We start from the raw sequence: 20399 nt of genomic DNA, 5'->3' as shown, positions 1-20399 counted from the left end.
ATATTATCTAAATAAATAATACATACTTTTTTATAAAACGTATTTTCAAATCCCAGGTAGAGTCCAAGTGAATTATGATAAAGTGCAATGGTTCATAAAACCAAGAGAGTCAACCTCGGAAAGTTAATTTAAAGTAGAGATGTTTGTATCTGAAGTAAGGAATAATGAAAAATTCTAGTAAAGCTTTCACTCATTATCCTGTACAAGCCCTAAATGTAATAATTTCTGTCAGTTTTATGAATTATTTAAATATAAGAATGTTTAGTCTTTCATTCTATTAAAAAAAATTAACAATTGCATTCCAATTTTATATCTTTTTTTTTTTTTAAATGATAGACAAAACACAGTGTTCCTGTAAATCAAAGAGAGATTTTGTTGTTTGTGACTGACTCCACATTGCAAGATGCGGTTCATGTGATTCCAAAAGTTGTTGCTGTGGCAGTCACTGCATCATGTGTTCTCAGTACGGAAATCACAGAAGCCCTCAGTGTTGCCTCGCGACTTGTCTTCTTCAAGGATGCACTGTGGGGAAATGGTAAGTTTTACTCATGTTTTTGAAGCAGTTGGAGTCACACAGAGATAGCATCCCCGTCTCTGACACCACAATAGGTGACCTCCAGAGACTTCCATTCTCAGATGAAGATGAGACTTCGCAAGTTTGGCATGAGGAATTTGAAAGGGGTTGTAATTAGAGCTTTCCTCTATAAGGTTTCGTTTTTTAAATATTTTTAGCTCCAAAGTAAATGAGAAATTCAGTGATCTTGTTGTATGACCATTAACATTACTGTCAGTCTTCCCTGGTGACTGTTGAATCTGATGGCCGGTGTCAATTGAATTTGCTAGCTGACAGAAGACTCAAAAATAGTAAGAAACTCGTGTGTCCCTGAATACACAGATTTTACAAGCTCTCCTATACCATCTTAGCCTTCGCCACCACACAGATCATGAAATCATGGTGGTTCGCTTTACTTTCATCTTTAGTCACTTTTTTATGAGATTCAAGTTATGTTCTGTGTGGTGACTGCTTGGATAGTTCACATCTCACACCTTCAGTCACTTCCAACATTTAAGTGAACTGAAAATACAAAACAATGCAAGTGGATGTGTCCTGAAGCAAAAATCTCTGCTTTGGAGAATAAAGCATTGCATGCACCTAATGCACCTACTCTTTGTAATATTTGAAACAAAGTAAGACCATCTCAAGGGGTGCCCAAGCTTATTGCTAGGGAAGAGATGGTAACCTCTTTGCAGGGAGCATGGTTCAATGCATTCTGGGTGGCATCAGACTCTCTTCTGCCATGTTAAAATTTTTAAAGCTTCTTTTTTAACCTGGGAGTTGTGAAGTGTATCAAGAGCACGATGCGTGTATCACTGAAAGCAAAATATTTTGTCATTGAGAAAACCTGATGGAGTGTATTCATCGGTTCAGTAGCTGGCAGAGATTCTTGTCTTTATTGGCCATGACAATTAACATGGTCACCTTTTTCCTTGTTACTGTACTGAGTTGAAATGTCTTTGTTGGCAGGTAGGATTATTTGTGTTGAACGTACTGTTCTCTTATTACAAAAGCCTCTTTTGTGCTCGGCTGCCGGTGCTGACCTCAGTGAGCTGACTGGCCCTGTCAGACTCGATGAGCTGGATTCTACAACACAGGCCAACTCCATTTGTGCTCTAAGAGGTTTGTATGGTCTTTCCTGAAATGAATGTGGTTAATTATTTGTGCTCACTTTAATCTTTTATGTCTTTATATTGATTTCTTGCACAAACAGCATGGAGGGACAAAAAAAGCACAGCATCGCTGTGGGTCATTAGGATATTTACAGTTTTATACTTCTTTGTGGGCTTTGTTTACCTTTTGCTGGCCAAGCTCTGTTCCCACTTACTCATTCCCCAAAATAAATGTTTAGTGCACAATCTGTTTCATTATATTCCTTCCTTCACTGTCTTCTTTCAGGAGCCTTCTGTTCATATCAGCCTTGTTGATGTTAGCAACAGTGAGGTATACCAATATTTTTTAGGCAGATGGATATGTTACCCCAGATCCTGAATGGTAGGGGTTAGTGACTGATTTCCTTGAAGCTTTGCTGCAGTGGGACAATTTATTGTTTTGCCATAGTAATCTGGCGTAACTTGGCCAATATTTGCTCACCAGCCACTTTGGATCATAGTAGCTTTGTCTAATATCTCAGTTCTACCACAAACCATGCAGAAATATTTCTTCAATGTATTTTCTAACATTTCCTAATCATGCAGAAACATTTCCTACTGTGTGTTTTCTAATGCTTTGTCCAGACAGCTTCTTAAACCTCCCAGCTGTAGAGTGCCTATAGGAAAATGTCCTTAAAAGCCCAACAATTCTTGGCTTTTAAAGACTATTTCCTTTCTTAATTTAACTCTTACGATTCCAGTAACCCTTGTAGAAAATTCTTGATACAGTTTGACATTTAGACCTTTAAGTATTCACTGGATGAACGAACTTTAAAATTGAAGCAAATAATGGTTTACAAATTAATTCTTCCAGCTATAATGTGATAAGCACTAAGAAGACAGTTTGAAACCATGCAAAGCCTTTACTAAACACACCTTCTGCTATGGTAGAGCCACAAGTTCACAACACCTCTGTGATTAATGAACAAGTCCCTTGCAGTACAAATGTTGAGCTCTAACAGTGCATAATGAAAACCAATCACAACTAGAGGCACTTCACTCAAACCCTTGATTGTTATTTACATCTTGCATTGATATAGGTACCTGAAAGATATTTCTGTCACTGGGTATGAAATGCTTTTTCACTTTTTTTTTTTTTTTAACAGCTCCGATAGTTATGCTAGGAATTGTCACTATTCTGCTGTTTTTATATAAGTGCCTATCTTCTCTTTTCTTGTTGACAGTGTGCATAGTAGGATAAAGCAAACATTTCTCTGTCCTTTCTTTTTCCAGTAGAGCAAAGAAAATACACCTTTGTGAGCTGTTGTGTAAACAAATACTTACTTTACACACATGGGAGATGTCATGCTTTCCTTGTTCTGTATTACAGATGGAAGAATGACAAAAGGAGAAACTAATCCTACAACTTTGTCTTGTTTAATCTGGAATTTTTGCAGTTATCACTATGTTCCCACACCTGGATACCAACATAGAATATAAAGTATCTTCTTTATACCTATGCTACTGCAATATATATAGACAATAACCCTCACTTTTATGTGTAACTGGAATAACTTAATAGCATTTAAGAGATATTGTCACTGTTTTGGATTTCAATTAGTTAGTGCCTACATTTTCCTGATGAAGTAGTGAAACTAATAGCATTAGTTTCCCTAATTAGCATTAGCACCCTACTTTTCTGGTGGGAGATTATGCATTTGAGGGGGTAATGCATGGAGGAAAATGTATCATCTCTAAAATTCAGTCACTGTCCCTGTCTGTTAACTCAGAGAGTTGTTAATCTGGCTTTCAATGCGAAGTAGTCTTACTTCATTCACTGTTTTCCTTTGTGCGTCCTTTTACTTCCTGTACTTTCGGTCACCTACATGTGCTGTACATAGGCATCCTCCCACCTAACACTTAAAGAAGCTGCACAGGCTTTACTCTACCCCTTCTTGAAGGAGTGTGCTTTCCTGTTCCTTTGAAAGGAACCTCTGAAGTTCCTCCAGTTCAAGCTCCTGCTTAAATCTGGGCCCTGAGAAACTTGGTACAACTCTGGACTGGATGAAACTTAAGAGGTTCCTCCCCCATCAAATGTTGCAGATCCAATGGGTTTGTCAGAAATCCTTGTTTCGGGGAAGTCCAGTCATACCAGCTCTGGGATGGAATGTGTTGCTCTTCAACAGATGAGTAAAAACCTGTGATTGTTTTCTAATAAAAAGTTTATTCTTCTTTGCAAGATGAATCTGTGGTTTTCATCTGTGAGCTCAGGGTTAATAGATTTATTTTCTTATCACTGTGCATCGGAATGTAATTTCCAACCTCTTTTTTTTCTGTATAGTAGCAGTCAGGCTGACTTAAATGTTGGCAGTTCATACTGCACAAAATTGTTTTTCCTCTTAATCATGCTTATGAGCAAATTCTAGTTAGTCCATACCACATATGATATGTGGGAATATTATTTGATTAATGACATTTACCTAGTATATGACTCACCACCAGTGATTGAATTTTGACGTTGGATATTTTCATATTTAAGTCTTTACTCAGGGGTGTGGTTTTTTCAGTTTTCCTCTTAATATACCTAGGTTTCTCTTTTTGATGGAACTTTTCCCCTTCCTGTTCCATTGACCTGGGTAACTGATTGGGAAAAAAACACTCAAAACCAAATACATTGATTTTTGAATGTTTCGACCAGAGTGTTACTTTGCATTCCACACGAGAGACCTGTTTTGTCAGGTATTGTCCTGTTCTCAGTCTCTTCTTAATGATGTCAGCCACAACCCGTAAAAATAGCAAATGGGTGAAAATCTCATTTTGGCTGTGTGCATCTCCATTTAAAAGAAGGATCTTGGGAAAATATACAAAAGGTTTGTGAGTCTTGACAAAGATGTGCAGCAATTCAGTAGCTTAAACTTGAGAAATCACTTTGCATACAGGATACCCAAGACTGTCACTAGATTATTATGCGTGTTGCTGGTTTGAGTTGGTCTGTCTTCAGTGATCTCTGGTGGTTTTGTCAAGGGAACTCTACATTGTCATCAAAATAAACCACTGTACAGTTTGTATCACTATGATCCTGATTTATTTTCTTCAAGTGTACTTGCATTACTTGTGCATTGGCATCCTGCAGTTGCAGTATGGCACACAGTTGGGGGAAAGCAAAAAGACTTAGAAACACATCTGTCAGAAAAGGGGACTTGTTTTTAAAATGATTTTTTAATTAAGAAGGTAACATATTCAGCAAACCAGTTAGTAGCTTTTCTTTTTGATGAACAAGAATCATAGAATCATGGAACCACTTAGATTGAAAAGGATATTTAAGATCAAGTCCAACCATTAACCCATTACTGCCGAATCAAGCACTTAAACCGTGCCCCCAAGTGTCACATCTGCACGTCTTTTAAATATCTCCAGAGGTGGTGACTCCATCACTTCCCTGGGCAGCTGTTCCATTGCTTGACCACCCTTTCAGTGAAGAAATTCTTCCTAACAGCCAATCTAAACCTCCTGTGGCACAGCCATTCCCTCTCATCCTGTCACTTGTTACCTGGAAGAAGAGGTTGACCCCCTGCCTGGCAAGAACCTCCTTTCAGGCAGTTGTAAAGAGCAAGAAGGTCCCCCTGAGCCTCCTTTTCTCCAGGCTAAAACAACCCTAGCTTCCCTTCACCAGCTTCATTGCCCTTCTCTGGACACTCTCCAGCACCTCAATGTCCCTCTTGTAGTGAGGGGCCCAAAACTGAACATGGTACTCAAGGTGCAGCCCCATCATTGCCCAGTACAGAGGGACAATCTCTGCTCTGGTCCTGCTGGCCACACTGTTTCTGATGCAGGCCAGGATGCCATTGGCTTTCTTGGCCGCCTGGGCACACTGCTGGCTCATGTTCAGCCACTATTGACCAGCACCCCAAAGTCCTTTTCCACTGGGCAGCTTTCCAGCCACTCTACTCCCAGCCTGTAGCACTGACTGGGGCTGTTGTGACCCAAGTGCACGGCCTGACACTTTGGCATGTTGAACCTCATACCACTGGCCTTGGCCCATGGATGCAGCCTGTCCAGATCCCTCTGCAGAGCCTTCCTGCCCTCCAGCAGATCAACACTCCCACCCAACTTGGTGTTGTCTGGGAACTGACTGAGGGTGCACTCAATCCCCTCATCTAAGTCATTGATAAAGATATTAAACAGGACTGGCCCCAGCTGAGCCCTGGGGAACACCACTTGTGACTGGCCATTCAGCATTCATGTCATTCAAAGATAAACATTTGCCCATGCTGTGGCAGAAAGCCTATCTTGTAGTAGCAAGTGCTGATGGAAACTCCAAACTTCTCACAAACACTGAATAATCAAAATTATTTCTGTAGGAGTCCAAGGGGTTAAATAGAATTGCTTATTCTGTCAGTGTAATGCATGTTGCTTCATTGTATGCTTAGCAATTGGGTCGTAAATGTTGTATTTGAGAGGCAACTTTCCATATCTTCAGACTCCTTGTCCTCTGAATTCACAAAGAAAATCTTACAGTTTTGTTGTGTAGGTGTAGCTCCCTCCTTGCTTCAGGAGAACCAGAAAAGTAAGGGATTAACAGCCTGCTTTACAGTCCCGACGATGTAAATGCTTCACAGTCTACAAGGCTTTCTTCTTGAATGTGGTATAGAATGTGAGATTCTTGCTCAACAGGAGCTGGATTTTTTAGTTTGTAGTTCTGTTGTATTAGTGAGGCTTTATTTTAGTGTAATTTCATTCTTACAGGTGAATACTTAGATGTATTTTTCTCCATAAATAACTCTCATAATTTCATCATATTGTTAGCATAAAATATAATACACTCTTTATTGGCTTCTCATAAAACCCTGAATATATTTTTTCTTGCCAAAACTAGTGAGGCCCTTTTTATTAGTCCAAAGTATCTTTGGCATTCCCTTCTTAGGCACACACTTAAGTCTCTGAGCCAGATCTAATCTCTCTTAAATCAGTATAAATGGAGAATAACTCCATTGTTAGTGGAATTTAATCTGCATTGTTGTTTTCAAAAGGGATTGGGACTTCTCATTGGTTTGTGTTTCTTAAATATCAATATCAATCTATCTGATCTGATGATTTTTTTAGCTGTTTATTGCCAAGGAAACAGCAGAGGACCAGAAAGAAAGCAAACAAGTGAAAACAAATCAGAAAAGCAATAAAATCCAAACCAAAAGAACTGAGCCTGTTTGGAAAGTTAATTGTCAATTATCTACCTTCTGGTATTTTTAGAATGTAACATGCTGTGCTGTACTTTCATCCCTTGTTGGAGGGACCAAGGAGAAAGGGAGTGAGATTGTTGGAAGAGCTGGTTCTTGCTCTGACAAGTCCTAAGCTGCGGGTCAGAAAGGCTCAAACCTGCTGTGAAGCCAAGAGAGACTGTGTATGCTGTCTTAATGTTAGCAATTTGTAAGAATTCCATGTTCTGCAGGTACTGTTGTTGGAGTTAATGAGAGCACTGCTTTCTCCTGGCCTACATGCGACAGATGTGGAAATGGAAAGTTGGAACTGTGTCCCCAGGACAGGTGAGAGTCAGCATGCTCCGAAGCACTCCAGGTGTTTTGTAGATGTAGCCATAATAGCAATAGGTGATGCAATGATTCCTGCAGGCACAGCCTGCACTTTGCTCCTTCCTAGAACTAAGACGTAGTATTTTTATTGCTGATGAACTGATAAAGCCTGCAAGGTTACATTAATTTATTAAGAAAGATACAAGTAGATATGAAATGGTTTGATTTTGCAGTTATTAGTTTTTTTAAAAATCAGTCTTAAAGCCTTGCTTATAAAGATTTCATAGCCCACTGCATTATATTGTTAGTTTTAATAAACATACACATAAACCACAGGTCTGATTTTAAGTTCCTTTAAAAGGAACTTTAAAGCTGCATGTGTTTGTGTGCCCTGCCTTGTTACTCTGTGTACCCTCAATTCACCTCATTTTTATACTGAACCACGATCTTTGCTGCGATTTATCCAAGTGTGAGAGAGTTGTGTTTCAGACCTACTAAATTTATCACCTTTCTAAAAAGGACATTGAATAAATCTGGCAGCATGGCTGTCCTGAATGTGAAGGCTGACCCTACAGGACCTGTTACCACCTGAAATGCTGAAGCTGGCTCACACTGGCATGCTTTTGGAAAGCCTAACCATCAGCTGCCTACTCAGCTTCTTCTTGTAGAGACTGAGATACCTGGTGGAATAAAAACTCAGTGGGATAAGAGTAGTCAAAGTGTAAAAAGAAGGAAGGAAAAACAGAAAAAAAAAGAAGAAAGAAAGGAGGGGTTCTTTCTGCTGGAAAAGCTTACAAAAACTATAAGGAGCAGTTGGGACGGTTTGATCCTATTGAAATAGATATTTTCCTAAATATGAGAAGATGTACTGCTTATGCTTTGTTGCATATTGTCCTTGAGGGAAAAAAAGATGAAAATAAAAAACAGGTGTCCTATATTGTATTGTCATGAAAAAATAAAGATGTGTATATGTTCACACAGTGGTGTAGTTCAACTAAAATGTATCTCACCTGTGAAGGACATTTTTGCTTCATTTGTAGAATGAATGAAGTATCAATGTTTGTTTAAGAAGTGCTTCCAACAAACACTTATAGCTGAGCTTAATTTTGTTCAAGTGTGCATTGAAAATGTTGAACGTTTGCTGAATGAGGGCCTAAGTCATTAAGTCACTTTGGCCAAGTGTATACTACAGATTTTCCTGGCCATAACTTTTAGCAAGTTATGAGATTTAATATTTGCTTTTTTGGGTGACTATAAGTAGCAACCTCCCTCCATATTGCCAGAACTTATAAAAGGAAGATCTTCTGCCAGAAGAGTTTAGGTCCTCCAAGAGAGTTACTGCCAGCAGAAGAGCTTTATTTGCTATTATCAACTGAATTCCTACCAAGGCTTTTCTACTGAAAGTCTACCAGCAAAGTGTTTTCAGAGAATTAACTAGTTGAGTTTTTATTTGTTTTGATTTACAGCTGATAGGTTTTCCATTTCTCTATGGTTTTCCACCATTATTTGTGTGTTTCAGAGAATTGCTGTATTGCAGACAATGCTCTGACGTTGTCATTACACCAGTTTTGAAAATGCAGCTGGAAGTCTTCTTGAGTTGTCCATCTCGATCTCAGAGTACAGTAAAAGTAAAGGTATGGCATGAAATAAGGTTCTGGGTATTGTATGTAGACACATAGCTACTCTAAGCCACAATTTTACAAACAGCTTTGCCAGAAGACAAAATATGTAAGACTATGCCATAATTTAATCTGATACTAAACTTGTGTTTAATTGGGCTAAGAACCCAGTTTCCAGATCTTGCTTAAATAATACAATCATTGAGTTCACACTGAGGTTTGCAAACTGTTCTATGGCCCAGAGGAAGGGCTTTATTAGGTTGGACCTTGGGAAACCTCAGTCTCCATAGTCTAAAAGGAATGCGTATTTTTAGACTTCCATTCTGAACATCATTTTTGTCTTCTCTGTTTTCTTGGCCAGGGAAACAAAAACATTTGATATTAAAATGATAAAGCTTTGTTCTATGTGACTGTTTTAACCTGCAAACAGAATGTCTTTGCACGCACGAGATTTTTGTCATGAACAAAACCTGTGAATTTTCTCATTCCAGCTGTTGCAAAGGACGATCTCTTCTCTCCTGGCGTCCTCCACTAGTGAGGATGGGGTAGGTATAATGAATGCTGACCAAAGGAAGGTAAACTACATAACTTTCTGTAGAGGCAGAGTACAGAAGGCATGAATCAGGTGGGAAGATAGTCATATCATAGAAGTGGAAAGAATTCCTGGAGGTTTTTGTCCAACCTCCTATCCACACTGAGCTATTGCCAATGTGGAGGCAAGTTGGCCATGACTTTTGCTGACAAGGTCTTGAAAACCTCCAGTGATAGAAATTCTGACTTTCCAGGCAGTTTCTTTCAGAACTGCAGTAGGAGCAGTAGGAGATGGCACCTTCTCGTGTCCAGCCTGTGTTATGGGTGGGCTGGGCCCTTTGGCAATGCCACCTTCCAGCTGCTGATGTCCTGCTGATGTCTCATGACTCTGATCAGACTGGCACCCTCCCTTTTGGAAGAGGGATGCTGCAGATGGGCTGTGTGGACAGCTTTAGGTCAGCTGCAGACCTGCAGAGCTACCTGCAAACCACACCATGTCTGGGCACTCAGAGCTGCGATGGGCAACACTGGGCTGTACTCCGTTCTCTGGCTGAGGATCCAAAGACAGCGGGCATACAGTCCAAGTACTGGCAGGTGGAAGTAGTAGAGGAAATTGCAAAATGTGTGCAAGATACTACTTTATAATGGTATGAATGAAACGCACATATGCCACGGGGATCCATGGGCTAAAGTACAGTTTATGTAATCGTGAAGTAGTTATTCCTTTAATCTGAGATATCAGAAGAACCCTGACATTTGGCACAGTGACCCAGATTTATCAGAGGTGAGAGAGGCACGCGGATAGGTGCCTGACTGGCATTGGCTGCCAGATGGTCAGCAGGGAAGGAGCGGCACCTTTAGAGAGTCATTAAGTCCAGTTAGGATCCTAAGATTCTCCCCTCTCCCTTGCACGTGGAAGGGAGCAAAGGTTGGCTCGTTGTCTTATTTAATCATCCTAGTTAAGTATCTTGAGTGACTTGTATTGGGGTCAGTTTGCTTTCCCTGTCTTACAAGTTTTCCAGCATTTTGCTATTACATGCTCCATGGTTTTAGTGGGATTTATGGGTAATATTGAAAGTGAAAAGTTACTCTGAAATCATAAATTATTTTTCTTATGTGGGAGGGTGTATATTTCATTTAAGCAAATTGATACAAGAAATTTCCAAAATGTGTTTGCTCCTTTAATAGCAATTAAGTCTTACTGAGTTTTACAGGATGTGCCTGGTTTGGTTATAGACTAGCAAAACATAGTTCTTTTTCAAGTTATTAGAATTCAAACAACCTCTTTTTCATGTTTCAGTGTACATAATGCCAGTATTTAGAAGTCTGGCAACTTAGATTTTTTTCTTCCCTGAGCTGAAATGCAGGGATAAAGATTAATCATAAGAAATAATACTTGAGGTGTCATTTTTTTTGCCAGTGCTGCTAAAGTTTCTAAGGGTGTAGCTTTGTAATCAACTTTTTTGGCAGGGAGGTTGGTTTTAGCTGTTGCTGGCCCTGGACGCTTGTTCCTTACTTTGTGGCAGCCCTTCTGTTACACCAGTGGAGCTGTTTGTGCAGCTGCAACCGTGAACTGGACTGCAGAACCGGTCTGGGGTAAAAATAATCCAGGGGGAAAAAAAAGGAAAAAGACTGTTTATGCCTTGAACAGGCAACAGACATGGGTATCACATACCTGTACAGAAGCACAGCCCAGATGAAAGCAGGGGCATGGTCAGGGGCTCATCACAGACAAGACCCATTAGGGAAAGAAATGGATGTGAACCTGCCGTCTGAGATACCCTCTCAAGTGAGGCATCAACTATCGTTGTTACCAGCTCTTCTGTTAACGTGCTGTCTCCTCTTAGTGAAACCATCCCAGCCTTGCATCCCTCTCCTCCATGCAGAATACAGTCTCCACAAATTTGCTCAGGCACAACTCGTGGGTAAAATGCTGGTCAGATCATTAAACAGGAGGGACTGTGTAGGTGCTGGTGGTGGTAAAAGATGCATGAACAACACAAAGTTAAAATGGGGGAGAGTGAGTAGAGTAAAAAGGGTAACAAAGAGTTTTTCCCTTTAGTGAGTCAGTTGGCCAACGTAATCAATGTATAGATTGTATGTACACATTGCCAGCACGTGGGAAGTGCTGTGAGTGTCAGAAAGTGAGATAAAGGGAGCCACGTGCAGGTTATGCTTCAGCAAAATTGAGCCCAACGTCACAGTAACGTTTTGGGTTTTTAAACAGCTCGTTTTTAAACCCTGGTTGGGAAGCAGCAGTTGAGACAGGAGTGTGATCCAATTATTGAAAATTAGTGTATTCATTCTATCAGTTCTAATGCATCCTTCTGAGTCCTTTAAAAAAATTGCCTGTTGGAAGAGGATCTTGCAAGCTGCATCTTCCCAGCTGAATGCTGTTTAGAACAGAATGTCCAGGACTGTTTGTTTTACTCACCGTGCTTTTATTCGCACAGACTTACGAGGTGCAGAGCGTGCTGGGAAAGGAGGTGGGGTTACTGAACTGCTACGTCCACTCTGTAACCAGTCACCCCAACTGTGTTGCACTGGAGGAAATTGTTCTTCTGGAAGCTGCAGCAAGACAGAGGTGAACTCTAGTCAGCTATTATAGTATCTGTGGACTTTGTAATGTGGTTATCTGTTAACTAGTGCCACAGATAATGTATAATGCAAGTGTGATAAGCATTAAGATAGTTTATTAAAACTGTGATTTATGAAGCACATTGTGCTATCACTGAAAATATCCATATAAAAAACCCTGTTTAACTTTCTGAACTCTTCTTTTTCGGATCAGTTCAGAATTTAAGAATACAGTTCTTTGGTATGTTTGCTGTTTATGTATGTGAAACACCTTGTTCTGGAATTTTTAATGGTTGTGATTATTTTGAATATAATACTGTAAATATTATGTGTCAATGGAAAATATTTTACTGATATTTTTGAAATAAATACTTTGCTATAGGCAGTGAATGTTGGTTTAAGCTGAGTTTTATCAGTGGATTCCAGACCAAATTCTGCGTTGTTATCACCTTGCAATAATTGTTGTAAAGACAGAGATTTGAATAAAGCTTATATTTTGGAAGTGTCAAGCACATATAAAGTTAATATTTTACAGCTAATTGGTCTTTAAGCATAGAAGTACTGTGTTATCTGTAGCTTCCCACAAGGTGGGTGTTTCGTTATACAGTTTCTGTTACGGGTAAGGAGCAAACTGCTGTGTAGGCCATGTAACTATCCTCACCCAGACTGTGGAGACATGGATTACAGTTCAGATAATTAATATAAAAATCTTCCTCGGTATGCGTAATTGTAAGAATTATTTAAGAGTTAGAGACTGTATTTTTTTCCCCTTTCACAGTATTTAAAAGCCCCTTACAGTTCAGAGGAGGAGGAATGAGTGGTTTTGCACAGGTCCCGTATGGGATTAACCAGCAGAAAAAGAACAACAAACTTGCCACACTAATCATTTCTGCGGCTCAGGCTGATAGTGAACAGGCTTATGTATGCCACGGTTACTAAAGGAATGACCCAGCTTTTGAAACCCCCCTTTCCCTCCTCCTTCAAGTATCAGTTTGTTATCTGTCTCCCTGTAAGGAAAAAGGGGAATTCAGTCCATTCCTATGTAGAGGTGTGTATGGGAAACCAGGGGCTCCCCTTTGAAACCAGTAAGATTTCAGTCTCTGGGACAGCTGGAGGTACTTGCTGTGTCAAGCCATTTTTCTTCCAGTGCCCTACAAATGCTGTCATCTTTGTTCATGCACTACCAAAATTCAGACAAGTTGCCTGACCTTTCGTGGTATATTCACTCAGTCAGGCAGCATTGCCCGCTCTCACTTTCACTAGCAGGGACCAGTGAAAGTGCCCAGCTCCTCCAGTTCTACAGCCTACAGCAGGATGAAGCCTGTGGGTGCAACATCATCTCTGGGACTCACTATATCTGGTTCCCAAACTCCAGAGCACCTTAGTGTAGGTGCAGCCTTGCCTTACCTGGAATCGAAACCCCTTGGAGGTTTTTCAGCATGAATTTTAACCAGTGGTGTTCCTGTGGTCACGTATACCTTATTTTCATAAAATACTGTGTTTCTGGCAGAGTCCTGGCCACAGAGCAGCCCCTCTTTCTGTGCTGCTGCTCAGTCCCACTCAGCGCCACGGCAACCCCTGACTCAGCATTCCGGCCCAGCGTTGCCGCTTCCCCGGAGCGGACTTCGCAACCCCCACGGCCGAGGAGTCTCACGGTTGTTCCCACCCCTGCATCGCTCTCTGGATGCTTTGGGACATAACGCGGCGCCCCTCGCCCCCAGCTTTCCCTCACCTCCCCGTCTCAGCTGCTGGGACCCGTCCCGCCTTGTCCCCCCCACCTCGTGTTCAGCTCCTTCCCGGGCAGCGCAGCCCGTTGCCGTCACCACACAGAGCAAACGAGAATAGGGTTGATTTAAAATGCTTTTCTTTATTCTTAGAAATGCTGTAAAAATCGATATAAAAGGTCGAGCATGCTCAGTCTTTTTTTTTTTTTTTTAAATCCATCCTACTGTCTAAAATACATGGGATTTTGAATCATTTTAACAGATGTACCATAGCTGCATCGGTATGAGTAAAATGTAGAAAAGACGAAAACTATCATTACAAAAATAATTTAAGGGGACAAAAGAAAAAAAATATATTTAGCTTTTTTTCCCTTTTTCGCAAGTTTCGTGGTGAAAGACCCAGGCATCGCCCCACGTCGCCGCCACATTCCGAGCGCGGCCGCGGGGCTGGCAGGTCCCGCCGCGGCTCCGCGCCTCCTCCCGTGCGCGGCCCGGCCCGGGACGCCGCGGCACGGCCCGGCACGGCTCGGCTCGGCCCTCTTGAGGTATTTATCCACCGTCTCCCGGAGTCCGTCTCTCCGTCCCGCTCCCCCCAGGTTACCGGCAGTCGGTGCCCGAACCGGGCTGGAGGAAAGAGGCGCTCGGCAGCTGCTTGAAGAAGTGCCGGAGGCTGGTCAAGTCCCTGGTGAGCTGCTCGATCTTCTTGTGCAGCTTCTCATTCTCGGCCGAGAGCTCCAGCAGCTTCTGCTGCATCTCCTGGTTGCGCCGCTTCGCCTTGTCGCGGCTCTTGCGCACGGCGATGTTGTTGCGCTCCCGGCGCTGCCGGTACTCGGGGCTAAACCTGTCCACGCACTTCTTGCTGCCCCGCTCCTTGCCCCCGGCGGCGGCCGGCGGCGGGACGCCCTGCGCCGGCCCGGGCACGGCGGCGGCGGCAGCGGCGGGGCCCGGGGAGCGGGTGCTGCAGCTGGAGGGGGAGCTGCTGCCCGGCGGCTCGGGGGAGGTGGGTGGCGTGGGCTGCCCGCTCAGGTTCATGATGGTCTGGGCGCAGGTGGCGATTTGCGAGGGCAGCAGCGAGGAGGAGAGGTCGCTGTCGCTCCAGTCCGGCTCCTGCTTCAGAGCGCCGCGGGAGGAGGAGGAGGAAGAAGAGGAGGAGGAGGAGGAGGAGGCGGTGCGGGGCTCGGCGCCCAGCAGGGTGGTCATGGCAGCGCCGAGGTCCTTGGCGGGGTCGCGGCCGGCGCCGCCGCCCGGCGGCAAATACTCGCCATAGTCCCCGCCCCGCTCGGGCTTGTGGTTGCTGTTGAAGAGGTCGGCGAAGAGCTCGTCGTTGCAGAGCTCCAGGTTGGGCACGGCCGACATGGAGTCAATGTAAGAGCTGAAGTCGATGGCGCTCTCGTCCTCGTACATGGCCGGGGCGGCGGCGCTCAGCTCCGCCAGGTTGGTGCCGCTGCCCCCCAGGCTGCCCCCGGCTTCCTCGCCGCTCATCCCGCAGCCGCCGCGGGCCCCCGGCTTGCAGGCGGGACCCGGCCCGCCGCCGCTGCCCACCTTGGCGTCGTAGAAGTTGGCGGGCTCCAGGCACCAGCTCTTATAACATGCCGGGGAGTCCAGGCTGTAGAGAGCGGCGGCGCTCATCGGCGAGCGGGACGCGGCACCGCACGGCCGCGGCGCGGGGGCTCCGGACCGCGGGCAACAAACGCCGCTCCGCGACGGTCGCAGCTCCAGCCTCTGCCGCGGGCAGGTGGGAGCGGGGCTGCTGCTGCTGCTGCTGCCGCCGCTGCTGCTCGCACCGCTGGCACTGCTGCTGCTCGGTGCCACTGGTGTTCCCACTGCAGCCCCGCCGTCGCCTCCCCGAGGGGGCCGATCCGGGCTCGGGTCACGCCGTGAGCAGCGGTAGGAGGCGGGGATGGGACAAGGCGTCTCAGGACCTGGGAGCGAAACGCTCGCTCGGTCCCTTCTTATACGGCGCGGGCCCCGCCTCCTGCCCCTGACGGGGAACGAGTTATTCCCGGCACCCCCGGGGACCCGGGGGCGGGAGCGGGTGGGGTGCGCGGCCGCGGAGGCAGGGCTGCCGCCGCCGCGGAGAGCTGCCACCTCCCGGCCGAGGGTGGCCGCCGTCGGGGGCGGCCCTCACCACGGGGACGGGACGGTGCGGGCGCCTCTCGGGCTCTTGCAGCCCTCCCTGCACCGTCCCGTCCCCGGGGAGTGCTGTTGGTACCGGACACCCATTGCCATGGCTGAGCGTTAATTTTCCCTTTTCCACTCGGGCCAGCGGGAAAGCTGGCTGGGAAAGCTCATTCTGCCACTCCACCACCACCACGCTTCATCCCCCCACGCAGTTCCCCAGCGGCGCTTCGGATGAAGCGATACGGGAAAGATGTTGCCTGCCCCACGCGTGTCTGTGTGTATCACCCGAGCGCCCTCCCGAGGCTCCGCTACCCCCTCTGTAGCACGGGAGGCTTCACCCGAGAAGGATGTAAACCCACCCCCTTCTGTGAGAGGGTGGCCGCTTGGACTTCTTGAGGACGCTTCGGTGGGAATGAGATGTCTGAGGCATCTTCAGCTGCTTCACGCTGTCTGTGTGAAGTTACGCCTCTTTTTAAAAACTTACATTGAGTAATTACGCATGTCATCGTCTCCCCCTTGCATCCCATAAACTATTACTATTAAATTGGCAAGTATCAGAGAAATGAAAATAGTTTAATTTAAAAGATATGAAATGAACAAGTTTTCTAGTTACCTAACAGTTTCTAAAAGCCTGGCTTCACCCCCAGGTGCTCCATTGACCGAATTATAAAAGAAACACGCAATAAAACACCCTGAAAAAAATGTATTTTAAAAATATTTATTTATTTATATTCCCAGGAGACCCCTCTAGATTTATGATAGGGCGCTGACTCCCCAGCCCAGCACTCAGCTGATGCTGCTGGCATAAAGCTGTGCCCTGCAGAGTGCGGTGCCACTCACCCCAAGGTGGCTTTCTGGGGATCGTGGGTACGTGCCGGTCATGCCGGGCCTGCTGCCTCTCTCCGGGCAGAGCTCCATCTGCCGCTACCGCAGCTGTTGCAGGACCGCAGCTGTTTATCACAGGGGTGTGTATTTTAACATAAGTAGTTGGGAACAGGACGGGTACATGTTCTCCCTTTGGATGTAAACTCCTCGTGGGAAGGCTTGTGGGATCAGGGTAAGTGTGCTGTGTCTGGCAGGTGATGTTTCGCTTTGAGAGGCTTTGCTTTTTAACTCTAGTGCTGCCATTCACCCCACAGAGATGTTAAGTTTAAATAAACTTGATTTCCTTTCTCACCAGAGCATTGATCACTAAGCTCTAACCACTGATCTTGACAGTGACACAAAAAGTGGTTGGGTTTGGGGTTTTTTTTTCACATTGTGGAAAAAAAAATGCCAAAACTCCACATGTTATTTTCTGCCCTCTAGCACTGGGGTCTATTCATGTTGCAATGACTCTGCAGCACCTGCCCCTGGCCTGACCTGGCTGTCCAGCAGGGGACTAGGACCATCATGTGATGTTCCTGAACCCTTTTTCTCTGCATGAAGTATAAAGGGTTAGGTGCATGAGGCTTGGGAAGGTAGTTCAGAAGTGTGAGGCAGTCTGATATCTGCTGTCTCTCCTCTTGCTCTGTGTCAGGGTCCATCGATTGCTGGAAAGGGATACGTATCACCCACTTTAGTCCTGAAATTATTATTTGTCTTGGAAAGCACCTAATTTAACTGTTTGCATCTGGAACTGTCTTATGCTTTCAGCTCACTGAAGTCCTTACCCCAAAGGGCAGCTAGTTATCAGCCTGTGTTGGCATGCCACTGTGCCAGCCTGAACAGTCTCATTTAATGGCCATCATGTATTACTCAAAAAAACAGATGCAATTCCCAGCCAGGTCAGCCGGTCCCTGCTGGGCATCTTTGCCACATGGCAATTAGGTTCTCAAAATCTCTCAGTAAAAGGCGACATCTGGGTGTGGAACCCCTCTGTAAACCTCAAAATAAGCCACTTGTGTCACACCTAAGCCCCACCATGGAGGGGCTTTTCCTACAGGGTCCTCAGGACCTGGAGTTGTGTTCAGAGCTTATGGTCAGACCTGTCAATAATGCCTGTCCCCCAAAACCAAGTGGCGACAAATGAGTTGGTTGTGTTTGTTGCTGAGTTCTGAGATGTGTGATTTCAGGAGCACATTTGAGGGGGTTCTCCCTTGTGCCATGCAGGGTGTGAAGCCCTAGGTGGGGTGCTGCACCTCCAGTGAAGAATCCAGGAGCACGTGAGCAAGTGATACTTGTCATTTACCAAAGCACTGGGCTGAAGGCAGGATAATGTCCATGTTCTACTCTTTCCTGGCGTAGATTTGTCTGCCATCTCAGCAGCTGAATCTGTTCCCATCTGCATAAGTAATTTCATGAGCAGTGAAATAGACAAGCTCTTGATTCCCTCGTCTGTCTTGCTGAGTACCTGACCCCTTGAATCATGCCTTGTCTCTGGGATACGGTGATTTTAAACAGCAGTAAGAAGCATTTGAGCATCTGAATTTCAGAGTAAATTCTTTAAATCTTGCTTGGGGTTCTTCCTGCTCCAAACCAAGCAAAGTATTTAAACCTGGTGAGAAAGGACAAGAAAACTTCCTCTAAGAAGCAGAGAAAAGACAAAACTTTAATTTGTTCTGGAGTGCTGGCTGTATATCTCAGAGAAGCACCAGGATCCTGAACCCTTCAGGGACAGCAATTTAATCACACAGTATTTCTGACTAGTTTTTCCTCATAAATAGGGGACGGGTCACTTGTGGAAGGTAGGGAAACAGTGCAATGCCTCAGCCTACCTTTAATCCTCCCTGTCCTCCTTCCACCATGATCACCTCTAGCAAACCAGCCAGACAAGCAGGACTTTTTGGGACAATTGGGCTGGGAGCATGGCAAGATTAGGCTGGTCCTTTGAAACCTATGGAGCCATTTTCTTCTCTTGAGGTTATGGGGATGAGGCAGCATCAGCAGGACACCAGCTCCTGAGGGATTCATGGGCAGAGTGAGCTGAACGAGGGGAAAAAGAGAAGAGGTGGTTTGCTGTGTTTCTATCCCTCCTCCAAGAAGCAGCAGGAGTGCAAGGATCATTTTGTTCATCAGCTAGAAGCCAGGAATGGCACTTGGGGGCTGACCAGGGAAAGGGACATGCAAATGAGGAGGTGCAAGTTGTTTGGAGTGAGTCAAAAAACCTGTTAGCACACTCCTAGGTAGGGGCAGTACCTGCTTGAGGTTGGTGTTGGCTCTCCTCAGCCAGTGCAGTAACTGCTGGACAGACCCTCCCTGCCCACTTGTCCCACCTCTGCTGGGACTCATGCCTCTTCCTTGTCCTGAAGTATACCAGTATTTTGTTTGTCACTTGCACTGTACATCATTGCATTGATCCAGCCTGTGGCCACTCTACTCTTAGGAGCTGAACAACCTGATGGTAAATGAAAGGATTTTTCTTTTTAATTCTTTTAACCAGAGCTCTGTGTTTCAACTCCCTGCGGGTGTTTAAGCCCTTCAAGCCTAGGCTGGGTTTGTTCAGCTGCACCTGTGCCTGCTGAGCTTTTTCATCCCATCAAAAAAGCAAAAAAAACCCACCCTGAAAATATGTGGAAACTGTAACCAAATCTTTCCCAGCCCCTTATGGCCACTCCTTCATAGAATCAAAATGGTTTGGGTTGGAAGGGACCTTAAAGATCACCTAGTTCCAAGATGCTGCCATGGACACCTTCCACTAGGCCAGGTTGCTCAGAGCTCCATCCAACCCTTCCCTGAACACTTCTGGGGATGGGGCACCCACAACTTCTCTGGGCAACCTGTTCCAATGTTTCACTTCCTCATCTGAGGAGGCAGAATGTCTTCTCATATCTAATCTAAACCTATCTACTCTAAGTTTGAATCCATTCCTCCTTGTGCTGTCACTACAGATCCTGCTGAAAAGTGCCTCTCCATCTTTCCTGTAAGACCCTTTTAGGAACTGAGAGGCTGCAATAGGGTCTCCCTGGAGCCCACTCTTCCTCAGGCTAAACAACTCCAGCTCTCTCATCCTGACTTCATGGGAAAGGTGCTCTGGCCCTCTGACCATCTTTGTGGCCCTAAAATCTTCCCGAACATTTTTTGCAGCAAAACCCTCTAAACATCGTATTCTGGACACTTACTAGTGTGACATCAGGAGTAGCTCTGTGGTAGCTTTGCTACAAGACCATTAACACCATTCAGTGCTCTGGGTGGCTGCCAAGGTGCAACCTTTCTGCATAAGTGCCATTTCTTACAGGCAGCATAGCTTAAAAATGAAATTTTTAAAGCCCATATCATTTCCAAATGAGGCACAGTGTTAATAAAATGATGCAGCAGACACTCATCCTCAGTACTTGTGAGGGAAAAAAAGGGTTTTAAAGCAGCAGTAATAAATCCTTACTTTAATTCCTTGATTTTGAAAAAACCCCATGAAGTTTGGGGAGAAGTGTCTCTATATGTAGATATATACTTTGGAAGGCAGCTGGCCAAGCCCTTAAGTGTGAGGCAGAAGATCCATAGGAAATTTCTTATTCCATGACTGAATACAAGCCCAATTCACTGTTTTTTGTGGAAAGCTCATAGGTTCCTTCCCATGCCCAAACATGTGCTGGTGCTGTATCACATCTCAGCCACTGACACCTCAAAATAACATTTAAACTGGGGGACAGTGGTGGGCACTAAGGGAAAATCCTGAGCATGAGAAGCAGCATGCAGGAACCTCTTTATCAGCTGGGAGACTCCAGGCTGCAGCTGCA

General features: G+C 44.9%; 2 protein-coding genes across 5 annotated transcripts in view; one reads left to right on the top strand and one right to left on the bottom strand.

Moving 5' to 3' along the window:
- The window catches only part of SPIDR (scaffold protein involved in DNA repair), a 198681-nt gene extending 186076 nt beyond the window's left edge, over window positions 1–12605 (top strand). The window contains exons 14-19 of one of the 4 annotated variants that reach the window (XM_050312525.1): window positions 337–535; window positions 1526–1678; window positions 7094–7187; window positions 8692–8806; window positions 9283–9336; window positions 11776–12605. In XM_050312525.1, coding sequence (XP_050168482.1) covers window positions 337–535; window positions 1526–1678; window positions 7094–7187; window positions 8692–8806; window positions 9283–9336; window positions 11776–11910 — 750 coding nt within the window. In that variant the 3' untranslated portion in view covers window positions 11911–12605. The other 3 variants (XM_050312514.1, XM_050312522.1, XM_050312535.1) reach the window with 3 other exon arrangements.
- A 1141-nt stretch (window positions 12606–13746) lies between these two features.
- Window positions 13747–15543, bottom strand: CEBPD (CCAAT enhancer binding protein delta). Its single transcript, XM_050325296.1, has one exon. It carries the CDS (start codon window positions 15250–15252, stop codon window positions 14221–14223), a length of 1032 nt encoding a protein of 343 aa, XP_050181253.1. The 5' UTR covers window positions 15253–15543; the 3' UTR covers window positions 13747–14220.
- Between the last annotated feature and the right edge of the window lie 4856 nt (window positions 15544–20399).

This window comes from Myiozetetes cayanensis, unplaced genomic scaffold (assembly GCF_022539395.1).
Source record: "Myiozetetes cayanensis isolate MyiCay16 unplaced genomic scaffold, myiCay2020 scf1, whole genome shotgun sequence".
In the NCBI taxonomy this organism is placed as follows: domain Eukaryota; kingdom Metazoa; phylum Chordata; class Aves; order Passeriformes; family Tyrannidae; genus Myiozetetes; species Myiozetetes cayanensis.
This window is presented reverse-complemented; position numbering and strand designations above follow the sequence as displayed.